The following is a 21,136-nucleotide window of genomic DNA, read 5'->3' on the forward strand; positions in this document are numbered from 1 at the left end:
TTTTTTTAAAGGGGTGCATTTAAAAGTGGGTGTTCTTAAATGGAGGAGGACATTAAAATGGAGGGGTCTTTAAATGGGGGGGGGGCTTTAAAATGGGAGGAGTCCTTTAAATTGGGGGGGGATCCATATAAATGGGTAAGGGTTCATTAATGTGTGGGAGACAATAAATTTGGAGGACTTAAAAGGGGGGGGTTTATAATGGTAGGAGTTCTTTAAATGGGAGGGTGTTTTTAAATGGGGGGGACCCTATAATGTGTGGGGGGGTTAAAATGTGATGGTCCTTTAAATAGCGGGAAGATCATAAATTTGTGGGGGGTCCTTAAATAGGGGGGACCCTATAATGGGTGGGGGTGTTAAAATGGGGGGGGGGGGGGTTAAATGGGGGGGTAGTTAAATGCAGGGGGTGCTTTAAATGGTTGGGGGGTCCTTTAAATCTGATTGCATGGCCGTAAAGTACTTGGAGAGGGACATAATTGTGGTGGGGGGGGTTCATAAAATGGGGGTGATGCCTAAAAAAGGGGGTGGCAGCGATGATGAGAAGGAGGAGCTGGCAAACCACGCTGTCCAGACGTGGGCACAGGGGGAGGGCAGCCTTGCTTGCAGTGGAATTGCTGCATCTTCCTCCTGCCCCTGGCAAAGCCCAAGGAAGTGAAAGCAGGCACTGTCACCCAAGTGAGGGGCTACAGCACATGTTGCCGTCCTGCACCACTCAACGAGAGGCTGCTGCAGTCCTGGGGCTCATCCTGCTGGCAGCAGCGTGCCAACACCAGCATGTCAACAGCAGCACACGTCCTGCAGTGCTGCAGCTCCCCACTGTGCCGAGCCAGGGCTGGAGAGCAGCAGGCATGGAGAGCTCCCCCAGCCCTCATAACAGCAGCAGCATGTCCCCTCCCCAAGCTCTGGCCCCTGGCTGATGGGAGGCAGCTGGAGTCCCTCCTACAACAGCCCCACAGCTCTGTGGGCACAGCAGGCACCGGACAAACAAGAAGAGGCGAGAGACAGGGGGCCTGATGCAGGTTTTTTTCTGTACATAAGTGTTTTTGACACCACAGCCTGTTGCTTATAATAAAACAGAAATCAGAAAGAGCGGCCAGAATACACACCCAAAGGCAAAAATCCTCGGCTTAAAAAAGGAGTGGCCTGACCCCAGAGAAGGGAAGGCCAGCAGCTGGGAGTCCAAGGGGAAAGATACACCTGCCCTGGCTGGGAAGAAACACAACACAAAGGAAAAAGGAACCAAAACCAAACCCCTCCCCAAAGAGCCCACGCTCCCACTGCCGAGCAGAGGAGAGACAGGAAAAAAACCCCAACCAAAAAACAGATTGTCCCATCCTCAGAGCCCTGTTAGCACCTGTACAATAAAACTGTACCATCTACCAGGAGCGCAGCAGCCCTGCCCTGTGCCTGCTCTCTCCGGTAGAACTGCTCCAAACGACACGGGAGGTGGAAAAAGGCCGAGCAGACACAGTGCGGGATGAGAGGGGAGAGACCCCAGTGGGGCTGGGCTGCTGGAAGTGGGGGCTGCCTGTGCCAGCTGCCGGGGTCAGGAGCAGCAGTGACCGAAACGCACGGAGGAGCCTGGTGAGGGCGGAGCAGAGCGGGTGAGAGTTGCCTTCAGCAGAAGCCGGCTCCAATGCTAAGAGATGGGACCGCCCCAGGCTCTCAGCCGAGGTGCCGGAGCCACAGAGCCCGGTTGTGCAGCTCGGGGTGGTGCTCCAGGGGAGCGCAGGCCCTGGGGAGTGCTGGAGAGGGGCAGGGGGAAGCCCTCGTCCCATAGTCCGGAGCTCACATCATCACAGTGATACAGACTGCAAAAAAAACAAAACAAAACAAAAAAACCAAAAGGAAACGTAACAAATTAAATACTAATTAAATAAATACTATGGAAGACATCGGGGCGGGGTGGAGGGCAGACAGAGAGGTGCGGTTCCACGGGGTCAGGCGGGGCCGGGCGGTGGGACCCATTGCCCCGCGCTGCAGCGGAGCTCGAGCCGATCGCTGCCCGCAGCGCCCCGCACTGAGGGTCCACCTCCCTCTGCTGCTGCTGGATGGGGCCGCCAGAGCCGCGACCGCCGCCGCTCGGTCACAAAGATACCCCAGGAAGTCCTTGGAGGCGGCGTCCTCCTCCCCGGCCGGCACCGAGGCGCTGCCGGGAGGAGATCGGCCGGCCGAAGCCTCGGCTCCTCGCTGCTGGCTCGAAGAGGGCTGCTTCCCGTTGGTCCTTATTATTGCCTCGCGATGCAGGGAGCGATCCGCCCCCCCGTCAGCTGCTCCACGCCTCGTATTCCACCGCAGAGCCCAGCAGCTGCAGCAGCTCGGGCTCGTAGTGCACCAGCTCCACAGTCTCTGCAGCGCCCTGTGCCGGCTCGGGGCTCTCCTGCGCCTCGTCCTGGGCCAGCACCTGGCTGAGGGCAACCTGGCGTTGGAACTCGGCCCTGGGCAGCGTGGCGATCTCGAAGTGTGGGAAGCGGGCCTGGAAGATGCGGGAGGACAGCTTCAGCCGCTTCAGCACGTCGGAGAAGAGGAACCAGTTGCAGGGCCTGCAGGGACGGCAAGAAGGTCACACCGTCAGCAGCATTCCCAGCCAGCAGGAACCACAGCGGGGCTTAAAGCTGCCAATGAATCCCACGCTGGGGCTTCTCAAAGCACATCTATGCCGCAGGAGAGCCAACCTAAGCCAGTCCCCCAGCAGTGCAATCACTGCAGAGCTGCACACCGTGGTCCATCTCAGCCCAACGCTCCCTTCCTGCCCCCGGCTGAACAAATCCCGCTGCCAATTCCTTCCCCAAGGTGACCACCTCAGGGCTGGACTTCTGAGAGTCAAATCACACCTGGCCTGGCTTCTACTCGCTTCACTGACGTGGGGTTTAGAACAACACTGAGGATAGAAACCTCTCTTTCTAAAAATAAGTGTGCTGTGCTTCATTATGAGGTGGCATAAGACAAGGAGAGCCACAAGAGGTGCCCCATCAGCAGCTATTTCCTGCTATGAGGAAAGCTGCCCTAATGCCACGACCCTGTGCTTCTACCTGCAGAATAAAGGTGTTTTCCTCCCCTGGGGAAGTGGTTTGGAATCCAAAATGAAACGCTGTCCTGCCTGTCTCCTTGGCACGCAGTCACTTTAGGCTCTCAAGAGTTCCTCAAGCACGCATGCTTTTTCAATACAAGAACACTGCACATCAACTCCAACCTGGAGGCCAATCTCCAGGCTAATGAGCACCCCCCACCCTTCCAATGTAGTGTTAACGTCATTAATTAAAGGCTCTCCATTCCACAAGAAGATACCCACCCCCGAGAGACGGACACTTGGAGGTTGTAGCTGGGCAGCAGGGGCTTGTCTGAGAACTCAAACATGAAATTGTCGGGTTCCTGTTCCTCCTCCTCCTGGTCTGAACTCCCTGGAGGGTTGAGCAGAAGATCGCACCCAATGCAGTCTTTCCCCTCTGCAAGAAGGAAAACAGATGTTAGTGTTGCTCACACTTTCATTCCATCATCCCACAGGGGAACAGCTCTGCCCATCCAGACTGGCCACCACTACAATCCCACGTGTATATTCCCACAACATCACAATGAATTCAATTGCTCAGTCCCAACATCCTCCTGCTCTCCTGCTCCAGCCCCTCAGCTCCCAGAAACTCTGAGTGAGCACAGAGCTGCACTACACAGAGAAAACTGCCCTTGGCGAGCTTACTATACCCAGACCTTAGAGATCCCACACTCATTTCTCTCGTTACCTTTTGGCCCCAAGAGATGTGAAGAACTAAGGGAAACTGTGGACAGCTTTCCTGCCTTGAAGAATAGAAATAGATGGAGCAGTGGCCTGGAGTTTCTCCTCCACCCTCAGTGACATGTTATGTTTTGTGCTTCAGCACTGATGGCAAGGGATACTTGGAAGAACTGAACCTCTGAAGGTCCCTTTAGAAGCTGGAAGGCTGCAGTAAGAGCTCACCAGAGCCTTCTCTTCTCCAAGTTGAACAACTCAATTGTTTTAACAGCCTGCCCTCATAGGAGAGCTGCCCCAGCCCTCTGATCACACAGTCCTGAAGCAGCGTCCACCAAAGCACGTGGGACAACAGGCCAGAAGGATCCACAAATGCATCATCCCAATGAAATCCCTTTTGGGAGCAGAGGGAACTCTCAGCATGTAACACTGTGGTGAGATATCTAAGAAATGACTTCAGAGGGAAGCTGACAGGACTGAGAGAATGATGATTACACCTCACAGACACACCTCTCCCTGCTCTGCTGCTGCACATGGAATCAGTTGGCTGGACTCACCAAGCACAGAGCTGCTGTAGAAGTCCCACGCTGTTCGAGGATCCCCATCAGTGCGCCCCTGGAGATCGGACAGGTAATCTAAAGAGGAACGATTGAGAGGGTGAATGCTTATCTACTGGCCACACCACAGTCCTGGCATACATATCCATTGATCTTGAATAAGCCATGCCATCTCTGCTGCTCTTCCTCTGCTGTACTGCTAGGCATTATCGCAGAACCTGAACCACAACCCACTTGCAAGAAGGGTAACCTCACAAAGGAGAAAGCAATGTGGCCCTGTTTTGAGAACATGAAATAGAAGCTAATGGGGGAAAACCAACTGATAGGACTAGGTGGGTTGGAAAGCAAGGTTCTTAGGGTCTTCTTATGCTCAAAACTGCATCCACAACAGGTGCACATACAGGTAAGCCTGGAGGAGCAGATAAACTGGGAAACAAGACTTCAGAAATGGGAGATTTTCTGTCTTGTATCTACCTGGGAACCACCATCTCCTCTAATTGTCTTTGCCTCACTGTTATATAGAAGCCAGGACACTCATCTCACTTCTACTTTAACAGTACAGAAAGTGGGCACGCTTCACTCTCAGCCAGTCATCAAAAACCCTCTGACACCCAGATCTGTGGTCCTGAGCGCTGCCAGACAGGAAGGATGGAAATGCAGCCTCCCCCCAGCACCCACCACAGAGGAAGTGCTTCATCACGTCGCTGGTGGCAAGCTTCACAGCTGTCTGCCCAGAGTAAGTGGCCAGAGTGGGATCAGCACCATAGGAGAGTAGAAGCCACATGGTTTCCAGGTTGTCATTGGCTACCGCATCATGGACAGGCCTGTAAGGATAGGAGTGTTAGCAGGAAGAGACTGGAAGAGAGGGCATAGCAAAGAATCCGTTCTGGGCTGAGACAAATCTAGTGATGACCACCAGCTCTTCTCCTAAAGTACACTGTAATGGTATAATGGGATGGTAACAGCAGGGTGGCAAAGTCTTTGGCTAAAGCAAATGAGGACAAGCCCAAATGTAGCAGCCAAAGATTCAGAAATAAAGGAAAAGAGCAGCTTACCTTTGGAAGGGCTCAGATAGGCAGGGATCTCCAGCAAGAGATGCCCTCACCTCCACTGCCAACCCTTAAATGAAGGCTGGGAAGGGGTGGACCCTGGCTCCATCCCTTCTGTCACTCAGGCACATTGCATGCACCTGAGCTCCCCTGGGTTGGCCCTGCCTTCCCACCAGGTGCTCCATCACTGCTCCAGGCCCTGACTTAGCACTACCACTACACAGGCCCTGCTCACTGCCCCATGTTCCTGACTTGCCTCGTGCCATCCTGTGCGCTGCAGTTCACGTTGGCTCCATGCTCCAGCAGGATGTGCAGGATGTCGATCCAGCCTCGCGCGCAGGCCTCGTGCAGAGCTGTGTAGCCAGCATTGTCACGATGGTTCACATCACTGCTCTTTTTCTGCAGGCAATAGAGCACCACGTCCTACAGAAACAAGAGCGTTGCAGGCTGGGTCACACACAGACCAAAGCAAGGCAGCACAGCACACAAAGAGGGCAGCAGCATCAAGGCTCACCTTATAGCCCAGGCGAGCCGCTCGCTGCAGGAGGGTCTCCCCTGCATTTTTGTTCACTATCAGCCGTCGTGCCTCAGGAGGAATGTGCTGGGCTGTAGGCAACTCAGGGGAGCTCCCTGGGCTGACACGATGGGATTTACAAGGAGTCCACGAGTCCTGGGGCTTCTTCGGAGATGGTGTTTTGGGCTGGCTCCAGCGTCCTTTCACCTGGAAACAAAAAGCAATACGACCTTAGCACACCTTGACCTGGCTCACTGACATGATGGGAATCACTCTCATTTCTCCCCACCCACGTTCCCCTCGTCGATCCAAGCCGTACCTTCCCCTCATCACAGATCCCTGCCAGGTGTTTGGTTTTACATTTGCGTTTTCCTGATGGTTTCTCCAGCTCCTCCTGGACAGGAGAGCTGTCTGAGTGCTCCAAGAAGAAGCCGTTCTGAAAGTCTGGGCGTCCTTGAGATTTCCGGGGGGATGGGGAATGCCTGCTCCTCAGCCTGAGCTCTGTGCCTTTACCCTGCGCTGACTCCTTCTGCTTTCGGTACCTAAAATCTACAGGAGAAATGGGAATGAGGAAATGCTGTAGGTACAGGGCCTTCGGCACCAGTCAAAGCAAAGCTCAGCTCTCTGATGGCCACAAACCCAGACCTCGCAGCAGAGTCACAAGCAATGAACATGCAGATTTTCTTCATCGCAGATGGACTCAGCGTGGGCACATGAAATACAACAGCATGGTTGGAAAAGACCAAGCTTACCAAGCACTGGGATTTCCACATGACTCACTAGGGTTTCTCATTAGCTCTAACAGTCAAGGAACACAACTTGCTTCCCAGTGGCCTGGTTAGTGCGTGCTGCCATACAGTGCATCCCTTCCTATCTCCTGGGCCAAGTGGGACTCATGTGGGATACCCTCTGGAAAGACACCCATGGACAGCCACTGCTCTGCTGCCTACAGAAGCAGACCCCATGTCTTCCTCTTAGCTTAAGTAGCACTTTAAATTTTCAGTTTGACGTGCAGGCAGGTGGGAAGCACCAGGATGCCCCGGGGGAAATCCAAGCTTTTCTTCCTTTCATTACACAGAAATGCAGAACCCAACATGCCATGGAAGGACACACACTGCTTCACTGAAATAGTAACACCCCGTAGCAAGGGCACTGTGGGCTGGTGAGGAGATGGCTGAAAGGAAAGCCCGGAAAAAAGATAATAGATCACAAAAGGGTGCAGCAGCTGAATGGAGGAACCTTGTTCACCCCATCCTGCCCAGCAGGGCACGGGATGAAATGACTAAGAGAGCAGTTAAAAAATACACAGAAAGAAGTGCTTTGCACAGCAAGGGGGGGAACTTCAGGGCTTTGCTGCCACCCAGAGGTGGTGGAGGCAGATGCCATCAGCGGGACCAAAAAAGGATTGAGTCAAACTCATGGCCACGAGGACCATAAGTGAACTGCAGAAGGCCTGGCTGATCTATGGAGCAGCCCAGACCGCGGACATCAAGATCACCATCCCTACTGTAGTGACAAAACCCCATCATGCTTAAGAGGGAATAAAACTGAAAGCATTGGACCCCGGCCTGATAGCAGAAATCCCTTCCCAGCCCATACCTGTCATACCTGCTTTGGATTTCCGCCTCTTGTGAGGGAAGCCCACCCGTTCTTCCTCCCTTTCGGTCAGATATTCACCAGTCTGGTATTTCCGGCTTTTCTGTCGTCTCCTTTTCTTTCTTTTGATGTGGCTGTCATCCTCCTCTTCCTCGTTGGGCTCCCACAGCTGCCTGGGTGACTCCACTCTCCAGGGCAGCTCCCGGCTCCTCCTGGCGTGACAGCTGCTTCTCTCAGACACAGACCTGTCCCTGGCCCTGTGGCTGTGATAATGTGATGCCTGGTGGGATTTCCGCAGCTTGCAATGTTTCAAGGATATCTCTTCCTCCTCTTCCTCCTCCTCTTCTTCCTCATCGTCCTCCAGCAAAGGTAAAATATCCTGCCCGGTCACGTCACAATCTCCCATCACGCCGGCCGAAGAGCCAGCAACACTTCCTGCACAAAGGTGGAAACAAGTGTCAAAAAAAGGCAAGGCCATCTACAAGAAAAACCCTGCTGGGCAGGACAAAAGACAGGCACGGATCCACACGAAGAGGGAAAGGCTCACAGTCCACCCAGTTCTCCTGGCAGGACCATCCCAGTGCTTGGCACCAACTCACCCGACTGGCTGCGCGTCCGACTGCTCAACACCACTGGGATGAAGTCCCGGAAGTTGTTCTTGGGCTTCTTCTCAAGATAACCTATGGGGAAAACCAGCCCTTGAGAAGGCACGTCACGGATCTCTGCTCACACAACAGCGCACCAACCCATCTGAGCTCTGTTAGGATCCCAATCTACAGTGGGAAGCCATCAGCTTCAGGACAACAACAGCTCAGCCCCACAGCATTAGCACGACCCAAACTGCCACAGCCAGAACCCATGAGAACACAGTGCCTTTGGCAGCAGTACCTTCCTCATGGCTGTCCCCACGGTGCTCGGGAGAAGGGAACTCTGTCTTCGTTGGCCTCCTGCGCTTACGCTTTACCCTGAGGCTGTTGTGATCATTCATTGATCCCAGGCCACTTCGGCCCTCTCTCTTGCTGAGCTCGTGCAGATTGTCGTGGTGTTTTTGCCACTGTGAATGGAGGACACAGACTGAAGATTCAGCTTCTGACTAATGATGCTGGAGGAGCAAAAGAGAAGGGACAAAAGACCACCCCCCACTCATAATGCTGGTGCCCTCCAGCATTTTTGACACTCCAGATCCGTTTTCTCTGTTACCTACAGATCCAGACATTTTAGACATTAATCCATTGCAAGGCAATACCAAAGAGCACAAGTAGGAAGCCCCATGCACTGTTCTAGCCCAACAAAACTCCCGCCCCAGCCCCAGCCTCACAACCATGACCCCACAGCCCCAGCTCCAGCCAACCTCACCCACCTTGCGACCGTGCACACTCTGGCTCCCTGATTTGCTCGGGGGCTCCTCACCATCCTGTGCTTTGCACTTCAGTCTCTTCTGCACCTGCCTGGCATCGCCATCGTGTTGCCGCTTGGACTTGCAGCGTGTGCCACTCTCTTGCTTGACCTGGCCTGCTGCTGTGAGTTTGGCCTCTGCCAAGGTCTGGGGAGCAGCCCCAGCCCGCAAGCAAGTCACCGAAGGCAACGACACATCGCTTTCCACGCGCTCCTTCTTCACCCTGCATAGATCCACCTGATGTGTACACTGGAGGGGCTCTGCAGCTGGAGGCTGCTGGGAGCCTTCACAGCCCGGCTCCTTGTGCTGACCATCCACGGGTGCCGTGGGCACCTCCGGAACCACCCGCAGAGCCTGCTGCCCAACCACGGGCACGTCGTGTGACAGGTATGCAGCTAACACTTGGTTTTTAGGCTTTGCATCCGACTGCTTCAGGCTGCAGCTCCCCTGGGGAGCCTCAGTCTGTACCATGCCCTCCTTACTGGCGTCAGCCTCCGATTCTCCACGCTCTTGACTCTTCGGAGGGTTGTCCAGCTTCCCCTTTCCTCCTTTTGCATCCAAAGTGCTGGTTTGAGGAGACGGACCTGCATTCAAGGGGACGGCACTGTCCTGCTCCTCACCGGGTTTGGGCAGGGGCCGGCAGCCCTTGTTGCTCTTGGATGCTTCACACTCCACAGATGGGAGCCTGGGCAGCCCCTCGGGCAGGCTCTGGGCTGCCGCACTGGGCTCTGTAGGCTGCACGCTCAGGAAGGTGGGGAGCTCTCCTGTGCCAACAGGCTTACAGGAGCTGTTTGGGTTTGGGGGCAGCTGCCCCGTGGTGGAGATGCCGATCGAAAGCAGAGGGGTCTGATGATAAGGAGACCAGCCGAGAGGCAAAAGCTGAGGGTTGGAAGGCTTGCCATTCACAGGGCATCGCGGGTACACGCTCCCCTGGACAGGATTCCAGGTGGAGATGTCCTTGGACTGACACAAAGGAGCTCCCGGAGCAACTTTGCCATGAAGCAGTCTCTTGGCAGGATCCTGCTGTCTCTCCGTGCCCACCTGGTTGGCCTTCTTCCCGCAGGGAGCCCCAGCGCTTCGGGGCTCCCCCTGATCGATGATGGAAATTGGCTCCTGCTTGGGAAGGTGGTGGGGGTCCCTGCTGAAGGTCACACAGGGGTCCTTGCTGAGCAGCAGCGAGGCAGGCACGGGGTTGGCAACGCCAACGTAGGTGCCTGGAATGGTGCTGATGAGAGTGGTGTTCTTCATCCAGGAGCCCTGCTCTCTGTTCCGCAGGAACTCGGGGAAGATAACGAAGGGCGCAGTGGTGCTGAGACATGAGGTGACGCTGCTGCCGGCACTCTGGGCCGCGCGCTGGGACTTGGACAGGACCGTGGTGAGAAGTGCTTTGCCGCTGGTGTGCACAGGAGTGAGGATGGGCATTGGAGGGGTTTTGCGTTGGCTGGGTGGAGGCAGCTTCTGGCGATTGGACTTGGAGGAGAGATCGAGAGGCATCTCACTGCACTCCGGAGAGGAGACCATCTCACGCTCCAGCTGCGGAGGGGACTTCAGAGGTGAAAGCGAAGTTGCGGCCCCTGGTGCGTGCGGCTCGGGAGCTGCCGGTGCTCTGGCTTGTGTGCCAGTGCCAGAAGAGGGAGCAGCGCTTCCACACGGTGCGGCCAGCTGAGGCTGGCTGGATGAGAGGGCAGGGCCAGCTGTGGATGAGGGAGCGCCATCGGCAGCGGCCTGGGCACCGCTTCCACCTGAAGGCGAAGAGCAGCTAAGCTGGTTCACCTCCACCGACACCACTTTGGCATCTGAAGCTAAGGGTCTGGTGACAGAGAAGGTGTAGGGGTAGGAACGCAGCTCTGGGGAAGCAATAATGCCTGGCACGCAACGCTCGGGTAGGTAGGAAGGCAGGACGGGAAGGGTGAGTGTGGAGGAGACCCCCAGAGTGCTTGGAAGCGTGGCCACGGTGAGCGGCTGCCCGCAGCTGGGCGGTGGGATGTACACTAGAGACTGGCTCGGGCTCAGGACCGTCCCAGGCTGAAAGGACAGGGGCACTTTGTGTATAGCAGGGGCCTGAGATGTGGGAAAGCACACTCGACTCAAAGTAAAAGTTGCAGGGGTGGAGGCTGAGGTGCTGCAGCTGGAGGTGACCACGGATAACGTCCCTTCTGCCAGCGCTGCTGGCCCTTGTGCTCCAGAGTTTGGGACGGTTTTCTCCTTCCCAGCAGGTTCATTCTCTGGAGCTGCAGAGCAGGTGGAAGGAACGTCAGCCTGCTTGTCGCTGGGAGGATCTGCTGGCATCCTGGCAACATCAGCGCTGCTGTTCTCCTGCTCAGTAGCTTGGGGGACTGCAGGTTCCTGCCCTCTGCCATCCCGCTGGCTTGCCAGAGGGCCCTGGACATCGTCTTTCACAGCCTTTCCCACACACTCTGGGTTTGGGTTAGGATCAGGTGGCTGCTCTTCCAGTTTGGGTCCAATCTTTTCCTCCACTTTGCCACTTGCATCCTGGGCACCGCTGCCACCACTGCTGACTGCTGTGAGCTCCACCTGCAACAAGAAGGGAGAAAGCAAACCTGAGAAGTTGTGGAAGCAGCTCCTAGCAAAGCAGCCAGGACCTGCAGCCCTGCCTCGAGGAGGCAGAGGCCACGCAGGCAGATGCTCCTTCCAACCTGGAGACTGGTTTGCCCCTTGTGCATATTGGTGCAGCCCTCTTGAGAGAAGGTCTGCAGGACCCACGAGGGCAGCTGCTTTTGCTTGACCTGTTCCATCAGATAAAGGCCTTCCCAGAGGACCCAGATGGGCACAAACGGAGCTCACCTTGGAAAGGCTGCTGCTGACGCAAAACTCTTGAGATCCCAAATGCTGGGAGCTGCTGGTTTTAGACTCCTCATCAGAAAGTGGGGCTCTCCTAAGGGGGGAATAAGACATAGTGTTACAAAACCCCGGGATGCTCCCCCAGCATCCTAACCTTCCCCGTCCCCACACGGGACAGCAGAATGGCTGACAAGCAGAAGCACGTTTCAGACAGCTGTGAGCTCACTGCACCTTCCACCTCCCACAACAGCAGTGGGTGCTGACTGCTGCAGGACTGTGGAGACAAGGCGCACTGCTGTCCATCACTGTCCTCCCCCTCCCAGAGGGCTCCATTCACCTGCTCCTGTCCCTTCTGTCTCCCCTTCAGTTCTACCACACTCTTCCAGCACTGTCCTCCTCGGAGGACACACATCCTGTCCCGATCCTCTGCCTCCCAGCCACGTTCCTGCTGTTCCAGCACAGCAGCTGTGTCTGCGAGCTGCACAGCCATGCATCCTGCTGGCCAGAGTATGTGAACCTTTGCATGACACCTCCTGAGTGCAGAGTGTGAACTCGGGACAAGGATCCACAGAAATGGGACGCACTGAGCACACGGCTGTCCTTACGATCTGACAGAGAACCAGCAGAGCTCACATGCTCCCTATTTATGTATTTACAGCAACTTCCAGTCTTGTTCCGACCGAGCCCTGTTACAGACAAGCACTGCTGTCGGGATCCAAGAGCTGATGACAGAATTGCAGGGGTTGGAAGGGACCTCAAGAGCCCCAGCACCACTTCTGCTTTTGCCCTCCTCACACCACAGGCTCCCACAACAACCACACGATGGCTGCCAGCCCCAGCCCCAAGGGCCGCACATCTCAGTGCGGGCACCGGGAGAGGCTGGGGCCGCCTCACACACGGGGCCGGGCTGAAGGCCTGGCGGGTGCTCCACCCCAAAACCTCGGGAACCCGCCCGGCCTCCCCACGCGCAGCCCGAGCATTTCTGTCCCCTCGCCCTCCCCGCTCGGTCGGGCCGCAAAAGGCTCCGGAGGATCCGTTATTAATACGGGGAGGGGGCAGACGGCGTTTCCGCAGCGCGCCGCGGCTGACAGCAGAGCAGCGCCCAGGGCCGCCCGCCGCAGGGACGGCCGGGCTACGAGCTCCGCGGGCCGAGCCAGGCCGGGGCCGGGCCCAGCGCAGCGCCGAGGCCGAGCTCCACCCCGGCGGGCGGCAGGAGCGGCGGCAGGGGGCGCCCGAGGGCAGGCGGCGAGCGGAGCCGGGCAGCGGACGGCCGCCCCGCCCGGCCCGGCCCCGGGGCTCCGCAGGCCCAGGCCTCGAGCCGGCGGGGCGGGCCGCGTCCCCGAGCCTCCCCGCGGGCCGCGCCGGGCGCCCCGCAGCACGAAGCGCCGAACGTGCCGCTGCCGCGCGGCCTCCATCCCGCGGAACGGCCGGGCCGTGCGCCCGGGGACGGATGGTCGGGTCAGGGCTGGCTCGAGAGCCCGCGGTGCTCCGGCACACGGGGCGGCCCAGCGAGCGGCACCGCGGCCGCGCTGCCCTCCCCCTGCGCAAGGCCGAGGGTTGGGACAAAGCGCTGCCGCAGCCGGGGCTGCCTGCCGCGATGCTTCGGGCTGCCGGGTGTTCGTTACGAGCAGGGGCAGCCCCGAGTGGTTTAGGAAGGCAGAGGGCAACACCATCTGCCGGCTCTTATCTGGGAGCTGCACAGCGGGGCTGAGGCACGGAGATGAGCTCTTTCTGCTTTTCTGCCTCACAAGAGAGCCTGAACTCTCCCCTATCCCGCTGCCCTGACCGCCTGCTGGAGGGTTTGCTGCCAAAAGCCTCGTGCTCCGGCAGCAGGGGAGGGCACACAGTGCTGCAAGCACCCAGAACCTGCCTGGCTCCAACAAACATGCATTGCCTCGAAGCTGAAGCTGCCAACCCGCTGGTTCTGAGAATGAGACCCCAGGGCGTCGGAAATAAAAGGCGATGGCAAGCCATGGGACAGGCCAGGAACCAGCCTTGATCAATTCTGCCTCCCGGCCACTAATCCTCCCTAATCTCCTATTTGGTTGGTGGCATGTCACAACTCTCCCATCTAATCGTTCGGTCTGCACTAACCCTCCCGGGTCACTGAAAGCTCTTCTTAGCAGCTTGGCTCACAGTGGGTCAAGCTCTTTTCCTTCCCTAGCACTTAACGGCACAAGTGATGATGCCAGCACTGTGTGCACGAGTCACCAAGGAAGTGCACACAGTTGGTGAGCACTCTGGAGAGCAACAGTCCTCATCCACCAGCCTGACTCCCCAGTAAAATCAGCCACGTTGGCACCATTTCCATTCCTGCAGCCTCTCTACATCCCTCAATGGCTTCCTGCCCCTCCTGGGCCCACCGAGCCTCCCACGCACCTCACCTCTCCTCGTTGAGGCCACACATGCGAATCCGCTCTGTGCTGGTCCAGTTGTGCACCCCGCTATAGAGAGGTGCCGTAGAGATCATGACAGCTGCTTGTCACCAACCCGGGACCTGCTGGGGCTCGAGGGGCCACTCCGCCTGCAAGAAAAAAAGGCATAAAACAGAGAATTGGTGACTCTTGTAGGACGCTGGCATCCCCGCTTATCCCCAGCTCCAGCACCAGGCAGAGCGAGCACGATGCCTGAGATGCTCCATGTCTGGAAGAGGGCTGCAGGGAATAAGCATTGCCTCAGGATAGGATCTGCTCATCCTCATGCTAACCAGCTCGGCTGCCAAAACCTCAGCCCACCTCAAGAGCTTCACACAAGCACTGCTGAGGCCGTGCTGCCCAGAGCTGGGGGTGCCCCATCCCCGAGGTGCCCAAGGCCATGAGTGGGTCCTGGGTTGGAAGGAGCACCCAGCCCGCGGCACAGGGCTTGGGACTGGGTGGGCATTAAGGTCCGTTCCAAACCAGCCGGTCTGTGATCCCACAATCTTCCCACACACACATCACTCCTGCAAGACCCCCCTGCTTCCCTCCCCACCCCAGAGGTCTCCAGCGCAGTGCAGCGAGCCCGGACAGAGCTGCACCCAAGCGGCCGGCTGTTAGAACGCTGACCCCTCCCCGAGGCTTCGCATTACGTTGATAAAGCAGGACGTGCCGGGCTCAGCGGGGAAAACCTCAAACGGGGAAGAAGCCGGGGGGGGGGGGGCGAGAGGAGGGGGCGGAGGATCGCCAAGTGTGCCACCAACGTGTCATCGAGCGGGCGTCCCCTCGGCGCGCTGCGGAGGGGATGATGGTGTTCGGCGGTGTTACGGGTAGAAAACAGGAGGAAATCCAGAGACTTGCGAGCATCCGAGACGCACCGTCGGCGGGGTGGAGCTTTCGGGGGAGGATGTTACAGCCAATCGTGCGGCGCTGGGTGCTCGAGCATTAAGGCAGCTTTGCTGCTGGAGTCGTGTCAGGGAAAACGCGAGGAAGGAGGGAGGAGAGGATCCCCTGCGCTAACCGGAGGGCGAGGTGGAAGCGAGGAGGGAGGACGGACCGCGAAGGGCAGAGATGCTGTCCGAGAGGTTCTCGATACAAAGACATTCCGAACACACGAAGGGAAAGCTGGCAGAGGCACCGGGCGTCCTCGGTGCAGCGGTGAGAGCAGGAAGAGGCTAAAGCAGCACGTCACCGCAGCCTCCCTCCGTTGTCTTTGCCCTGACAAACTCGTGGGGACACGAGCTCTGGACGGGAGCAGAAGCAGCATTGCACGATGCTGAGATGAGTGCAGGGATGTACAGGCCGGGCTGAACGTGCCCTCTGAGCACAGCTGCTGCCAGTTATCCCCTCAAAGCCCGTGGGGAACATCCAGAAGCAGAACAGCGGGGCCATAGGAGAAACAGGGACAGGGCAGTTTGCTTGCAAAAAAAAATTACAACAAAAGAAGTGATGGACGTATCCAGACATGTGAGCACAGATCTGAGCAAAGCCATGGAAACCCATGGAGGGGAACGTCCAGCCAAGGGCACACGGTGCAAGGGGAGAAGGGCTGCACGGGGGAAGGGGAGCAGGGCCGGTTCTAAGGCAGAGAGCAGGGTCATACCCAAAGAGAATGAGAGGTGGCTAGGAGCAGGAAGGGGAGGAGTCTTGCGATGCTTGGAGTGAAATGCAACATAAAGGAAATAGGGGAACAAACAATCTGTGGGGATTTCACCATCTTAGGCTAAACTGAAAGAAGGGCAGGAGGACGGTTCTGCCCCCGAGCACAGAGGTGGGACTGATGCTTTGGGAAAGATGGCAAGGGACCCACCGTGTGAGTGGGAAAGGGGCTGTGCAACATGGGACAGGAGTTCAGGGAAGAGTTGAAGCATCAAAACAAGCACAGAGCATGGTCCAGGAATAGGTCTGGTGTGGGAAAAGCAGGGACAAGGCGGCGTGGGGAGCAGGGAGGGATGGCATGTCTGGAGTAAGAGCTGGCTGATAGAGCAGGATGACCACCAGAGGAAGGGCAGGAGAACAAGCGCAGCCCCTGCTTTGTGAATTCTTGGCCTCTACCCTCTATGGACGACACGGGACATGTGCCAAAGACAGGCATTCCACAGGGAGCCAGAAGGAACAGAAGAGAGAAGAAGAAAAATCACATTTTCAACTCAAGGAAGAGGAATTCAACACGGGGAGAACCACAGACGTGATCTCCAACACAAATGGGAGCAACCGGCAAAAGAGGAGCATCCTTCAGAGCACAGAGACAAGGGAGGATGCTTGGGAAACACAATTAAGAGCAGCTGCAATGGGCAATGGGCAGAGCAGGACCAAGGACCCAAAGAGACCTCGAGTAGAGTCAACGTGAGACAACCTCTCATCTGCATCGGTTCAGCTCAGAATGACTTTAAACAACTGTAATTAAGCCCGCATAACACCTTGGAGAATGCAACTAGGGCGTGCTTCCACGTACCCCCACAGCAGAAGGAAATACTGAAGCCCTCCTGACCCCTCACTCCTTCCATTGGCGTGGCAGGGTGAGCCCAACCTGGAAGCACATCTGTGTTTAAAAACAGTGCTGAGGGTTTCTTCCCCTCCTGGAAGGGTTTTATCCCACAGCAGCTCCCAGATCAGGTTCACCAGGAGGGAGAGAGGGCGCAGCCTGGCACAGAATCCGTTTAATCCAGCACCTCTGCCAAGAGAAGCCTATATGAAACCACAGCCTTATTTTGATGTAGCTAAATAGGTGCCCAGCCAATTCTAATTAACTCCAAAGAAAACAAGTTTAGAATGAAATAAGACCATCAACATCCCATTCTTCTCGGAGAGAAGCTGGTTCCATGAGCTCCTTCACATCTCCAAACAAAACATGCTCTAGAACTGCTGGTGAGAAAGGGGCTGAACGCTGCCTCCAACAGTGAGCCCTGCGAGAGATACTCAATGAAACTACCACGGATGGATTACATTCACCAAGAGCAAAGGGACTCTTTATTCCCTACGTCAAACCCCCTCACTGCCCTTCAGCTGGGCAGGACACCACCATGCAAACCAGTCTCCAAGTCAGCACAGCAGAAGATGTCTCTGCTGCAGGAGACGCACGCTCTGCTCAAGTTAGCACTGAACTCGCTGCACCTGGCAGACCCCTTGGAGTGAGCCAAGCCACAACTCTCTCCTCTGAAATACAGCCCAAAAACAACTTCCTTGAGGTGAAGCTCTTTGGGAACAGATCCTTTCTAATAATCATCTATAAAGAAATCCCCCTATAGTGCCAGGACAACTGCAGCCACAGCACAGGCCGAGCTGTGGATGGTGAATGGGCTGCTCCCAGCTTCACGCATCAGCTCCGTGCAGCTGAGCAGAGCCCCCTGTGCTGCCAGCAGCCCTTCTCCTCATCCTATGCGATCCAAACTCAAGCTGCCTGGGCCGAGGTTTCCTAATGCAGCTTTTGCCCCCCCGCATGGCACTTCCCCCCTGGCATTAGCACAGCAGAGGTGTGTGACAGCCACAAAGCACATTCAGCACTGCTGGCTCTGAGCACTCACCTGCTGCAGTGCCCTGGGTGCACCCATGTAGGGGGGAGCGGAGTGGCTGCGTTTCCCCACTCCTCATGCCAGCCTCTTAATGCTGTGAATGCATTCAGCTTTAGGCCAGTGATAGCTTCAAACCCCCAACAAGCTCCATCCTAAAATGGCTCAGGTTTTGAGACGCTCACCTTCCCTCTCCCTATCCCTACCAATGCAGCACAGGCCACTCACCCACCCAACACCACCACCCTCCATCAGCCAGGCAGGAGCCGACGGGCACCAACACACTTCAGCAACCCCCAAGCCGAGCTCTGGGCAGGGATGAGAGCTGCACAGCACCATCAAGCAAAGCCCCGGCGAGCCGCGATGCACGGCACTGACAGCAGCGGGGCTGTGAATTGCAGAGAGCTCCCCCGGGTGAGCAGCAGCCCCGCAGAGCCCCGCGCTGAGCTTTGGGTTGCGGCAGTTCAAAGTTGGTGCGACGCAGACAAAGGGATGCAGCCAGATGGGGGCCGAGCACAGTGAAACGCTGCATAACTGGGACAGCAGCACGGAGGGAGGGAAGGGAAGAGGGAAAAGAGAAAAGGGAAAGAGCTTTTCCCATCTGAGCGCGCTGCACGAGTCCGGCACATCCCTCTGCAGCACGAGAGCAGGAGGACGCAGCTGCTGGTACCGGGAGCGCTGCGCGGCACGGCTGGCCAGGGGGCACTGTGGGCGGCCGGCAGGATGCACTTTGACCCTGGAAACACACCCAGGGAGACACCTTTGGAACACGATCCGGGAGAGGAGCAAAATGCTACTTTTTGCCACCCCGATGACTCAAAAACGTAAAGCAGTCCTGGATGGGGGGAACCCAGGCGGGACTCGCTGCCTGCGCTGCGCTCACCGCGAGCTGCTGCCGCCAATGAGAGCCAGAGCAGAGGGGCTGCCCCTCGGTGGGGCACGGAAGGGCCGGGAGGAAGCGATGTGCATCCACAGGGATGGCCTCACTCACTCCGGAGAGTTTGTTCACTTTGGCAATCTTCGTTGCCATTAGAAACAGGGGCGAGAAATTGTATTTGTTTTTAGCTGCGATCGTCAGGCATCCATTTGAGGTGCAGAGGTCCGGAGCCAAAGCTGCCCCCGACACCCCAGAGGGGATTCAGCCCTGAGCAGGAGCTCAGAAAAAAAACCCTTTCCAGAGGACTGCGTGCAAAAAGAATGTTAAAAGTAAAACCAATCGTGACGGTCATCTCTACGTGGGGCATCCAGGGGAAAAAAAATAGGTGAGAAAAGCAACAAATTGCAGCAGCAGCAGCGTGGCACCAGCAGCCAGCAGGGATCGGCCCCAACCCGGCTCGGTGGGCACAAAGTACTGAGTGCAGCCCCGACCCCGCCGTGTTTGGGATCCCCCCGGGGCTGCGTGGAGCCCCGGAGCGCTGCGGTGCTGAGCCAGGCTTTGCCCAACGCATTTGCTTAAGCTGCTTTAAAGACACAGCAGCACCGCGAGTAATTATAGATACTCGGCGCGATGAATTGGGAAGGAAAAGGGGGAAAAAAAATAAAAAATAAAGAGAGGAAAAAGAGAAAATCCATCCTCGGGTGGAATAAAAATAAAGTTTGCTGCACGTCGGTTCCTGCAAGACACGGACAACAGCGAGCATCGCGCCGCACCCGCGGCAGGAGCGGGTCTTTAAAGGGACGGGGAGAGAAAACGGCACGAAGGGGGTGGGGGATATCTGCAAAGAGACGTTAACAGGCCCACGTTGTGCACGGCGCGGAGAGCGGGGAGCAGCCCGGCCCTGCAGCGCGGAGCCGCGGCCTCGGGGAGAGCCGACGCGGTGACAGCGATGCGGGACGCGGGGATGGCGGCGCTCGGGGGCCGCGCGGGGCGACGTCCCGGCCGTGTCCCCGCCGAGAACGGCGCTCGTTGGGAGCGGATGCTCGGAGGGAGCACGAACGGTGGTGCCCTTCCCCGAGGGCTGCGCTCGGGCGAGGAAGGCGGGGAGAGCCCTCCGAGCGGCGCTCGGGATGCCGGCCGCACACACGGCGCCGGAGCTCCGCGCAGCCCTCCCGGCAGGAAGCGCCGCTCCGGTCCCGCCGCCGCCGCGCACCTCGGGCACGGCCCCTCCCGCCCGGAGCCGCGGGGCCGCAGCGGGGGCAGCGCCGAGGCTCGGCCCCCACCCGCCCCACCCCGCACCGCCCCGCACCGCCCCGCTGCTGGGGGGGAGCAGGGAGGGAGGGGGGGTCCGCCCGGGCACCCCTCGGCCCAGACCCCGCCGCCGTTCAACAGTTGTTCCGCGGGGCAGCCCCGGACGTGGGGCGCTGTCCCCGGGGAGGGCCCTTCCGCCACCGAGCGGGGCCGACACCGGGACTTTCCTCCGCGGCGGGCGCGGGCCACGCCGCCAAACTCCGCGCGGAGCGGCCGCCGTCCCACCGCCACCGACCGCACCGCACCGCGAGCGCCGCGCCCCGCCCCGCTCGGCCCCGGGACCCCCCGGCAGCGGCAGGTGCCGCCGGTGCCGGTGTCGGTGTCGGTGCCGGAGCCTCCGCGCGGGGTCGGGCAGCGGCACGCGGCGCCGTCGCGGGGCACACGGAACGGAGCGGCACCGGCACCGCCGCTGTCACCGCGCGCCGCCCCCGCCCGCCGTCCGAGCGGGACGCCGCCTCCCCCCCGCACCGCCCCCCCCCAGGCCGGTACCCCCCCCCACCGCCCGCCGTCCCGGGACCGGTTTTCCATGGAGACCCCCGTCCGAGGGCCGCTCGGGGCCGTCCGCTCGCCGCCGTCCGCCCGGCCCCGGCGGTGGGTGCGGAGCGACCGGGCCCGGGGTTACCCGTGAGAGCGGGGCCGGGCGTCCGGAGCGGGGCGGCGGAGCCGGAGAGACGGAGGAGGGGAAGGGGGGGGGGGGGGGGCGGTTGTGTGGCCGGGCGCGCACCTGTTTCCCTCGACGAGGCGGACGGCGGAGCGGGGAGCGCGGCGGGGCGAGGCGGGCCCCTGCCCGGAGCGGGCGGCGGATCGGACCGCGGCGCGGCGAGCGGCGGTTCGGCGGCGGCGGAGACACTGGCAGCGGCAGCCGGAGTGTGAGGGCGAGAGCGAGCCGCCGCCGCCGCGGGGGATGACGGGAGCCGTAGTCCGCCCGCCGCGCCCCGCCGCCCGCCGCGCCGCCCCGCGGACTGCAGCTCCCGGCGTGCCCCGCGCCCGCCCTGCCCGCGATGGGGGGGGGGGCGCTGTGCGGAGCCGGCCGAGTCCGGAGAGAGGGAACGGGCGGCGGGAGGGAGCGAGCCGGGAGGAGGGGGAACGAGCACGGCACGGCACGAGGGGGGAGGAGGGAGCGGGAGGAGGGACGGAGATCGGGGGGGGCTGAGGGGGGGGGGGTCACTCCCCGGCTGGGAGGGGCCGCTCCGCACCCACGGGCGGGTGGAGGCGCGGGGGAAGCGCACGCACAGCGCGCACCGCACACCCGCACCGAGCCGGGGCACCGGTGCCCGCACCCGCAGGGGGAGGGAGCGGGGGGTGGGTGCGGGGAGGGAGGAGGAGGAGGAGGAGGAGCGGGCGGAGGCCGGGAGCTGCACAGCGGGCAGTGCTGGACGGGCACACGGCG

At 59.1% G+C, this 21,136-nt stretch overlaps 2 protein-coding genes across 4 annotated transcripts; one reads left to right on the forward strand and one right to left on the reverse strand.

The window, feature by feature from the left end:
- Nucleotides 1–999: 999 nt before the first annotated feature.
- BCORL1 (BCL6 corepressor like 1) lies at nt 1,000–20,641 on the reverse strand. 3 transcript variants are annotated; one of them, XM_015860173.2, is made up of 14 exons: nt 20,471–20,641; nt 14,020–14,159; nt 11,639–11,729; nt 8,798–11,368; nt 8,326–8,491; nt 8,037–8,117; nt 7,441–7,872; nt 6,161–6,390; nt 5,842–6,048; nt 5,584–5,750; nt 4,957–5,102; nt 4,279–4,356; nt 3,290–3,443; nt 1,000–2,540 (listed from the first exon to the last, which is right to left on the reverse strand). In XM_015860173.2, exons 2-14 carry the CDS (start codon nt 14,103–14,105, stop codon nt 2,264–2,266), a joined length of 4,686 nt encoding a protein of 1,561 aa, XP_015715659.1. In that variant the 5' UTR covers nt 14,106–14,159; nt 20,471–20,641; the 3' UTR covers nt 1,000–2,263. The 3 variants fall into 3 exon arrangements, with proteins under 3 accessions (XP_015715659.1, XP_015715660.1, XP_032300219.1); XM_015860174.2 differs by having other exon boundaries at nt 7,450–7,872; nt 20,471–20,640; XM_032444328.1 differs by lacking the exon at nt 20,471–20,641 and having other exon boundaries at nt 14,020–14,771.
- LOC107312485 (translation initiation factor IF-2-like) lies at nt 19,385–20,899 on the forward strand. The gene is made up of 3 exons (XM_015859953.1): nt 19,385–19,705; nt 19,844–20,370; nt 20,488–20,899. The coding sequence occupies exons 1-3, from the start codon at nt 19,385–19,387 to the stop codon at nt 20,897–20,899; spliced, it is 1,260 nt and encodes a 419-aa protein (XP_015715439.1).
- Nucleotides 20,900–21,136: the final 237 nt, after the last annotated feature.

The sequence above is a fragment of the Coturnix japonica genome, chromosome 4, assembly GCF_001577835.2.
Source record: "Coturnix japonica isolate 7356 chromosome 4, Coturnix japonica 2.1, whole genome shotgun sequence".
NCBI lineage: Eukaryota > Metazoa > Chordata > Aves > Galliformes > Phasianidae > Coturnix > Coturnix japonica.